This window comes from Rhododendron vialii, chromosome 2a (genome assembly GCF_030253575.1).
Source record: "Rhododendron vialii isolate Sample 1 chromosome 2a, ASM3025357v1".
Taxonomy (NCBI): domain Eukaryota; kingdom Viridiplantae; phylum Streptophyta; class Magnoliopsida; order Ericales; family Ericaceae; genus Rhododendron; species Rhododendron vialii.
In genome coordinates, this window is record NC_080558.1 from 7,351,035 (window position 1) to 7,361,371 (window position 10,337).

At 38.9% G+C, this 10,337-nt stretch overlaps 1 protein-coding gene across 2 annotated transcripts; it reads left to right on the forward strand.

The window, feature by feature from the left end:
• The first annotated feature begins 2,137 nt into the window (after positions 1-2,137).
• On the forward strand, positions 2,138-8,111 carry LOC131318076 (F-box/kelch-repeat protein At1g16250-like). 2 transcript variants are annotated; one of them, XM_058347873.1, is made up of 3 exons: positions 2,138-2,191; positions 2,258-3,498; positions 7,708-8,111. In XM_058347873.1, exon 2 carries the CDS (start codon positions 2,275-2,277, stop codon positions 3,097-3,099), a length of 825 nt encoding a protein of 274 aa, XP_058203856.1. In that variant the 5' UTR covers positions 2,138-2,191; positions 2,258-2,274; the 3' UTR covers positions 3,100-3,498; positions 7,708-8,111. The 2 variants fall into 2 exon arrangements, with proteins under 2 accessions (XP_058203856.1, XP_058203855.1); XM_058347872.1 differs by having other exon boundaries at positions 2,166-3,498.
• Positions 8,112-10,337: the final 2,226 nt, after the last annotated feature.

Here is a 10,337-nt window from a genome sequence, read left to right on the forward strand (position 1 = left end):
GGTGCGGACCGAAAGAGGTGTGAACTTGATCCGGACTGTATATCCACAAGGGGCCTATAAAGGAACACTAGGGCATGTCTGTGCCTGAAGACATGACTCAAACATTCAGCACACGCAAATAAATAATGAACAACAAATTCAACCAATATGCCTTGTTCTCTTTCATTTTCAAAAAGAAATATTTTAAATATATGCAGACTGCTTGAAAAACAAATTCTACTATTACAGTATCAATACTCCAAACGAAACAATACCAGGCGTGAGAAACCTTGTGCATATATATATATAGGGGTCGGTTCCGCTCACAAAATATTTGACATAAGTTTTTTGTGGGACCCATTTTGAAGTTCCATGCAAATGATCAGAGCCGTTTAATTTGTTTAAAGCATATTTTTAAGGGTTTCCGTAAAAATTAACTCATTCAGATATTGGTAAGTGCTTGATCGGTTCATTCAGTTGGATCCTATCAAATTTGACAGCATAAAATTGAATGAACTGATCAAGCCTTTACCCATATCTGAATGAGTTGATTTTTTACAGACCCCTTAAAAACGTATTTTAAACAAATTGAACGGCTCCGATTAGTGTTGTGTCAAATATTTTTTGAGCAAAACCGGCCCCATCTCTATTACTCCCTCCGTCCCTTTTTAAGTGTATTGCTTCGTAATTCCAACTTATTAAAAAGACATCATCATTATACCTTTCACATCAACTTTTTCCTCTACTTTTCCTACTTACCCATCATCATTACATTTTTACTCACTCACTTTTTAAAAAGAAATCTACTTTTAGGGATAAAATAGACAATATATCAACTTTTACCCACTAACTTTACAAAATAGACACTTATTAAGGGACAGCCCAAAATGGAATACTGGACTCTAAAAAAGGAACGGAGGGAGTATAAAATAGAAAGGTGTGGGGACAAGTTATTAGAATGGCTTAGATTCATTTGATCTAAAGGCTATAGTGCTTTCTCTCACTTTCCGGTTAAATGCCCATGGTTTTCACCTAAATCACACAACTGTCATCCCCTTTCAATCAGGATGCATAGTGCCGTAGGCACGGGTTAGCACTAGTATATATATATTCTAAATAGTTCAGTTGCATCACCTGGACTCTTGAGTTATGAAAAAAAAGAAGAGAGAGTGTGGAAGATTTGGACTATCAACGAACTTGTAAATACTTCAGCATCTTTTTTTGAACGGAAGGTAAATACTATCCACATGAACTAAATAGGGTGGAAGGAGAGTCGCATTGACATCAAAGTTTGAAATGTGTTGAAATTGTATATCAAATAATATCCAATCAATTTGATTTTTGATGTGATTAATGGTCTTGACGAAATCTAACAAGTGAACATTTTAATCATCAAAGTGGGCCAAAAAATAGGCCAACAGAGCTAACTGGTCCTTTTGTTTCTAGGGATTTTGTGCTTATTAGGCAAAGTCGGACCGGGCTTCTAATATGTAGGCCAGGCGTCACCGAATTGAATCAGGGCCTTGTGTGGCTCATCCCTGCTCACGTACCCAAGCCAGGTAATGGGCCAGCCAAGTCTAGAAGGGGCGGATATGAATCTTAGGCTTATACACACTGTGCAGTGGGAGACTCATTTTGGAGCCTCATAAAAAAAAAATAATAATAATCTTTAATATATTTGAAATAATTTTTAAAAGAATTATTGTAAAAAAATCAATTCAGTCAAATATTGCTAGGGCATGGCCGATTCTTCGTTCAACTTTTTGTCAACAAATTGAGTGAAGAATACATTAAACTCTTATTCTTATTAATATTTAGTTGAGTTGATATTTTACGGTGATTTTTAAAACAAAATGGATTTTCAAATGGATCCTTCACAAGGTGGTGTGTATCCAAAGTTTTGAGAAATTTTTGGATGCCAGGTGGATAGCACGTTACTCGGCAGACGTGATGTTCGAACATCACGTTTGAACCCGTTAGTCGGCAAACGTGATGTCTGAACATCACGTTTGAGCCGTCCAAAAATATATTGGACGGTTCAGATTGAAACACTCTCCCTCTTCTCACCTCAATATACTCTTTAAATCTGAGCCGTCAAAAACCAAAATGGACGACCAGATTCGCCTAGCAGATACCACGTATCTTCTCCAAAGTTTTATATATTGTATCTCAAAACCTTCGAAGCCCTAGAAAGTTGGGGGTGGAGCGAAACGTGAGCGAAGAAGAAGAACGAGTGGTCGGATGGGGATTGAGAAAGCTGCTGGAGAAGGAGAAATAGGAAGAGGAAGAAGAAGAATGAGTGGTCGGGTGGGGATGGAGAAAGCTGCTGGAGAAGGTGAAATAGGAAGAGGAAGAGGGTTGAAAAGATGTAGGTCAAGCAGCTCTAGAACATCATCAAGGTCGGAGCTGGAGGATAGGGTGAGAACTCCTTGCATGATTTCCTATCATACTAACGGGTTTGGTCCGATGTTGTATGCCGTCGATTTCGACGAGAAGAGTTCTAAGGATAGGAATTTTTGCAAAAAGTGCCGCATTGAGTTGTTCAAGGAAGGAAACGGCGACCTTGGTACTGAGGGGGGGAAAGAACACAACGGCCCTCCACTACGGCGAATCACTCCGTTGAAGCTGGGATGGTTTCCCAGCGGGAAAATGCTTGTTGCTCTTGGCTCCGCTGTCTACGTCCTCGGCGGTGAGAATGAAGGTTTCTTATCTCGCGATGTCTACTATTTCGAGACTGCCAATAACAAAAGAAGTGGCGGAGCTGAAGCTGATGGGGGCTGGAAGAAAGGCCTTAAGATGCTGACTCCCAGATGTAGAGGTGGAGCTCTAGCTGTTGAAGGTAAGATTTATGTTTTTGGTGGCAATTATGACTTGGGGAAGGAGAGTGAGTTGGGGAAGTGGATAAGAGCTTGGGGGCCATGGGGGGAAGTATATGACCCCATAAAAAACGAATGGGAGCGTCTACCTCCACCACCGTTCAACTATGACGATTACGAAGAAGAATATGTTTGCAGCGAGCTTTCCATTGCAGCCTACGGCAGCCCTTCAGATACGAAGATTTTGTTTAGTGGTAAAGCTACCCATTGCGCCTACCATGTCAACAGTGGCACTTGGGAATAACTAGCCTGGTCTGTGTGCAGCAGTGGCCTCAAACCAATTGGGGTTGGCAATTACATGTACTACACATGGAACGGGTATCTCGTAGCCACCAATATGAAGACCCGGTTGCACTTCCGGGGGCAAAATCAAGGGTTCCAGGCTTGGAGTGGGCAAGGGATTATGCGGAGAGCCACTATTGGTTCATTTGGCAGGGAAGGATTTTTGTTTCTTCACCCTCGATACTGGTCGTAGGAGCGGCCGCACCAAAGTTCGCTACGCCAAGTTTCGAGTTTCTAAACTTGTCCGTCCTCCTCCTGGAACATCCGATAGCATAATGGGCGACTTGAAGGGATCCATCATGTGGAGTTTTGCTTATATTGTTGATCAGCCACTTGCCCTCACGGGGCATGGCCTCCTGCTGTAAGTTTGCATCCGCTCCTTTCTTATCCTGCCTCCTTGAGTGGATATTTTTTAGTTGCTTGGCTTCTTTGTGCTTTCTTGTAGTAGGATTTCAATGATACTTTCTGAAACGATTCTCGATGATGCATGATAAGATGATGCATGATAAGAACAGGTGGGCGGGCGGACCGATCATTTAGTTTATGCATTTTAATTTTGCGAGGAAAATCTGATTAGTTATTTTCCTGCAGAAACATACCAGAGAGGGGTATTCTTCATATGTTGTAGTAAATTTAATCATAAGCATCGTACTGTGCCCACTTCACACAACTTACAGGTTTGGAAGTTGGAGTGAAAGTGAAGGTATTGCATTTGAAATTTTCATTTGTAACGTATTATGATATAGAAGGGTGGAAGCATGGGCCTTTTTTTCTTTTTCTCTTTTGGTTTGGATAAGGAGAGAGAAGAAGAATCTTGTTGCTGTTCCTATGATCCTCAAATGATCAGATATTTTGATGGACGTAGTGTTAAGACATCAGAAAGTTCAAACCTCATTTGGTGCAGGTCACTGGCTGTCTGGTTATAGCCTCAAGCCACACCGTCACATTGGATAGGAAGTTGAGTAAGTTTAGGCTTCATTTGTCTGTTCTTGTTTTAGATGTAATGGATTAGGCCTTTTGGTCCTTAATCAAGTTCTGTTCTGTTCTGTGCTGAATACATCACCTGTTGTGCATACTTCGAGTTTGAACAACTTCACGAGAAATACTATATACATATAGCATAATGATGAGTGAAGATAAACGCATATTTTTGTACACCAGCAAAAATGGAATTCTTCAAAGTAAGTGTAATGAGAAGATATTCTTGCCAAAGTATCAATATATATATATATATATATATATATATATATATATATATATATATGTTTCTAGAAACTATGGGTTTTGATGACAATAGGAGAATAATAAACATAAATGCATCAGCAAATAGGACAACACCTCCTATGAAAGGCACCCCAAGACCAAAACGGTGGAACCTGTACCAGCAAAACTGCACGTGCTTTGCACGTGGAATTCTTCAAAGTAAGTGTAATGAGAAGATTTTCTTGCCAAAGTATCAATATAGTTATGTTTCCAAAAACTATGGGTTTCATGATAATAGGAGAACAATAAACATAAATGCATCAGCAAAAAGGACAACACTTCCTATGAGAGGCACCCCAAGACCAAAACGGTGGAACCTGTACCCAATAACCCCCAGCCAACCCCCCATTAGAACCTTTTGCTGGTTTGTGCCCTCACTATTACAGCCCTTTCAAAAGAAGAAAATGACAACCCCATATTGCACAAAACAATTCATGAATATCGTGAATTAGAATTGTCACACGGTTCAAATAGTTCATCACAGGGGTTTCAATCCCTGCCACCCTTTCTCTCTAATAATTATTGCTGATAAGGATTTTTTATATGGGGAAGAAACACAATGCATTTCTGCAAGTAGTCGCCAGCTTCAAACATAGGTGTTACTCCCTCCGTCCCTTTTTTTGTGTCCAGTATTCCATTTTGGGCTGTCCCTTAATAAGTGTCCATTTTGTAAAGTTAGCGGGGTAAAAGTTGGTGTATTGTCTATTTTGTCCCTAAAAGTAGATTTTATTTTGAAAAGTTAATGAGTAAAAGTGTAATGATGATGGGTAAGTAGGAAAAATGGAGGAAAAAGTTGATGTGAAATGTGTAATGATGATATCTTTTTAATAAGTTGGAGTTACGAAGCAGGACACTTAAAAAGGGACAGAGGGAGTACTTCTTTTCGGTTGCTCTTGCAAAACTTTCATTTCTACAAAGTCTTCTGATCCAAGTTTAGATAAGATGTCGGTATATCCATAAACTTGTCTATGGAGCTTTTGGTCCTTTGCAGCTTCAGTTTGTAGTCTTCTATCAAAGCGTTATGCTTGTGAGTGGCATTGTCCATCTTTGGTTATTAACTTGACCAATTTGCTGATTCTATCTCCACTTCTACTCTTCTGTGAATCATTGGTTCTCTAGTTGCTTTGACCTTGAAGAATGCTTCTAAGTTCAGCCTTCATGCTTATTACTTCCTCCAGCTACCCTTCCTGCTCCTAGCCTGTAATCATCTCCCCCTACCATTCCTTATGCCAGCAGCACCAAGACTTACTTGAGAGCTTCCATAAGTGGGAAGCTTTAATTTACCTGCAGATGCATAATCCAATTTGGTTAGAATGGGTAGTCTCACTGCTGCATACAAAAGTGTGGCCAAGCATCTGAGTACTATCCCTGGCATAAGGTATTCAATTGATAGCTAGTGTGGCATAGGAATCAACAAGAATATTGTAGAGAGTCAACTTTACTGAAGTAATCCTTCCTGTGACGTTGGACACACACTTATTTTTCCAAAAAGTCAATCTCTTCTTAACTTCGTCAATAAGTGAATACACTGACGCTACACCTCTATAACGCAGAATTTGTCGAATTCCCAAGATCTAGAATGGCTTGAACCTCTCAAATTCCCAAGATCTACAACGCGAAGTCAGTCTCTTCTTAACTATCACTATGTTTTTGTTCTCAAAGACATTGTGGATAATACTAGATATCATTAAATTTCAAGGAATTCCAGATTCAGCTGCGAACACATTCTAGTATGGAGGTTCCTTGACTCGTTTTTTCAAAACCAATTCTCTTGAAGGTACCTAAATCGAAACGTATGACAAAAAAGTACATAATATATTAAGCTAAAGCTAAAACTCTTTTGAGGGTTGGGTTCAGGGGTGGAGCTTAAGCTAAAACGTAGTACTTGTATACATGAAAGTACAAAGTATATTATCCTTGCAGAATCTGTTCTATCGGCATCCCCTGCAATTTTAAAATCTCTCCTCACTGGATGAAGTAAAAAAAGTTCAAGTTCCGGCGCCCACCCAAAACATAATTTTGGCTCCGCCCCTAGTTGGGTTGTTATTAACTGGGAGCAATTGCAGTTTTGCTCTATTTGTGATGGGAGGGGAGGGGAAGGGAACTGTAGCTTCAATGGTGCTAGCAACTTAGTTTTTTGGGAGGTGACGAAAGCATAAGGTGCCGCTGTATCTAATGAATTTAAAGAAAAGGGAGGAGCCAATCTTCTATTGAAATCTTACAATTTTGTACGCTTTGTACAAGAACTGCTTTTATTACAGTTCCAAAGTTCGTAACTCATTCTAGGATCCTTACCTAAGAAGCATAGATACGGACACGAGACACGGATACAATACGACACGGACACGAGAATACGTTATTTCTCTAACATGTAGGGCACGGACACGGTTAGGATACGTTCAGTTATTTATCTAAATATATATTTGTGTATATACATCACCATCTGTGCATGTTGCAAATTGATCATAAGATACACCAAGTTACGTAGAATTTCATTGACATGGGACTCGAGAAAATCTTAAAAAGAAATGGGCACAGTTAGGAATCCTGAAGTAATCCTCAACAATGTCATATTTTGATATCTTTTCTAGTCACATGTTAGCAAGTGTCTAAGAAGTGTTAGATCACAAATTGATTTCTAGTTGTAGAAGCCAAAGAAGTGTCGGACACGTTGTAGAAAGGGTGTCGGACACATTTTTGAATTAAAATATTCATTTTTTATATGGACACGAAAAAAATGAGTAATCGGACACATGTCTGAGGAGTGTCGGTGTCCAACATGTGTCAGACACGGATGTGCCACCTTCTCTTAAGTGTCCGTGCTTCTTAGATCCTTACTACTGGAGTCTATCATTTCCCTTTCGAAAATGGATGAATAATTTAAGCTGTGGTCTACAACCTTTGGAGTTGCAGTTTTTCTTTTCATTAGTTCATGCCTCTTCAACTTATCGAATTATATCCCATCAGTGTAACTTCAAGTGTTGTTATTTTGATGGATTTTAACAAGTTTAAGCTTAGCAATAGCAGAACTGCTAAGGGGTTGGGTGGGGCCAGGCCCCCTCACTTTTTTTTTTTTGGTTAATTGTTCCAACTGAAAATTCGAGTAGAACTCTCCCAGTCAGAAAGCTTTTGTTTGGGGTTTCTTGAGACTGAGACTTACCAGTCACTTTAGAAAGTGGCTTATTGCCATAAAACCTCAAAAAAATAAAAAAAAATAAATTTTCCTTACTCAACAAGTACTATAAAGAATAACTACTAATAACCATAAAGCAAAAACATAACATTTATGGGGATGTTCATGGTGCAGGGATGGAATGCCCGTTCGGATAAAGGATGATGAAGTAAAGGAGGAAGTTGCCGGAGAGGTGTCTCGTAAGCCGAAGGTGAGAAATAAATTGTCGACGTATATTAAGTTTAAGGAAGTTGACGATGAAGTGGAGGCAGCAATTTGATTGCTGTAGGCCGTGAGAGTTCTTGATACTGTGGAGGTCAGACAAGTAGGAGCTTTGCTTAATTTATCCTTGCATTACCGTTTTTGTTGGTGATCATGCAGTAACTACTTGTATGGTTGTCCTTTTGAGACATATTTATCTTAGTGTAGGATGCGAATTTTATAAGCATGTGTAAGATTACTAAGTAATGCAGTATCTAAGTTACGAATCGGGGAAGTTAATTACATGTAAACCTATCTAAGTTATGTGGCTTCCTCTCCCTAAAGAGTCCCTCACCAAATGTGAAAACCAGAAAATGATTGTTGTTCAAAAGGTGAGACTGGTTGGTCTATTCTAACAGTAATAGGTTCCCTTGGAAATCTTGGAAAACCTCTGAACTGACTGGAATATAGCTGTTGTTGAGGCATGAATTGAGATTGTGACTGATATGAACCTTGAGCAACAAACTGAGAATGTGGTGACATCACATCATTGGAACATGAAATTGCCTAGGGATACTAGATGAAGGAACATTAAATAGCACAGGAATACTGGATGGATTTGTGGTCCCTTGAGTAGAAGAGGATGGATGAGTGGCAGCAAGCACTGAACCAGTAGTAGATTTCTCAATATCATCAGAATCATCCTCACTCATCATTTGCATATCCCCACCTTTCAAAATAATGTGTTTACGCAAATAAATTTTCTAGCAATATGGATCTTGTTTGATAGATCTCATTGTGATCTTTTAAACGATACAAAAAAAAATTGAAAAATTATTTTTCATTTACATTATTTTTTAATTTGAAAATGTGAAATAAATACTTATTTTTTAAGAAGGTGTTCTGGAACGAGACTAGCAATCCGACATACTGTTATCCACCCGTTTTATCGAACAGAAGCTATTGAGGAACAAAAACTCCAGTGACACACAATTGTGCGCAAATAATTACTCACACATTGCATCCCTCCAAGTGCATTGCTCGGGTCATTCCATCCTTGCGACTATGCGAGGGTGTGTGCAAGTAACTGTGCACACTTGTGAATGTCTCTAGCATGATAATTTTGAATAGTGGTTTAGGAGTTTGACTGTATGGTCTTACAATTGACAAAGCTACTCAATAGAAATCGAATAATAGTCAAGGGATGTATAGATCATAATGAGTAAAGGAATGACTTTAGGTCCTTTAGGGCATCTTTAGCGGTTGTGGTATGAGTAGCTTTAGGTCAGAAATTATCTGACTAATTAACAACTATACTCAAATTGGTCTCTCTAGTGGGTTACGTAATTTTGTGGTTAACTCCAACAAAAATTAACGATTGAGGTTATCTGTAAGACTGTCAATAGCACGAGAGAGAGAGAGAGAGAGAGAGAGAGAGAGAGAGAGAGAGAGAGAGAGATCACATCTTACCAACATTAATATAATACTCATTCACTGTCCAAATTAACACACTGTTAACATATAAAATTAGATTCACTTGATACACCTGTTGTAAAATAAAAAACACTTCACGCACCAAAATACTAATTCATTAAAGTTGCTCTTAGTATTTTGAGTATTTTTTTCATAAAATCGTACTTGAGTCATGACTCATGAGTGTTCTTCCCACTGCATGGTTTTAGTAATACGATGATGATGACAAAGGGGTGTTCGTGCAATAAACCAAAATCAAATCAAGGGGCCCAATGGATCGAGCTACTGGGCCTAGCCCAGTGCTCTTGACAATGGGAAAATGACGGCCCCGAGACGTGTTTTGATAATTAATATCTGCTAAGAACAAGCTAAAAACATTTGTTAATACTGAAAATGTCCTTGGCTGATATTAATTATTAAAACACGTCATTGGCCGTCATTTTCCCCTTGACAATTGGCTCTAGTCAAATTGGGCTGCCAGACCACGATTATTGATGAAAATTTATTAGGTACTCCTAGACGACCATGGCGTGGTGTTATTCGAGCACCGCCCATGGTGATCTAAGCTTCAAGAGCACTGAATAATCACTCGTTTTTGACGGGGTGGACCCACACATTTTGTATGACCGCGCGCACTTCAGTAGCCCACGTATTAAGAATTTAAAAATGTGTTTGCTGTGACTAAAATTGCTTTACTTGTAAAAGAGAAGAATATCATCTGGTTTTCAAAAATTACAACTTGTTTGCTTTCTTCCATCTTTTTTTCCCTAGACAATAGAATGTTAATATGCTTGTTGGTTGTTAGGTTATATTACCACAAGGGGTATCGATAATGTTCCATTAGAACGACACGAATCCAGAACTTCTCACCTAAGTATTGGTACACGACTAACTGAGCTAGAACCCCTAATCGTGTTTGCCTTCTTTGTGTTAAAAAAAATTGACTTTTGTCCTAGATCATTTTGTATCGTCAACCTTACTTCCTTTGTAAAAGTACATAATACAATGACACCCTAATCCATAATCTTTTTTCATTTTTGATTATATATGAGCGATACACTTTGTGATAAAAAACAAAACCAAGTGCATTG

What these genes read in the sequence shown, in the direction of transcription:
- LOC131318076 (XM_058347872.1), top strand. Translation starts at nt 2,221, where the DNA reads ATGGGGATTGAGAAAGCTGCTGGAGAAGGAGAAATAGGAAGAGGAAGA.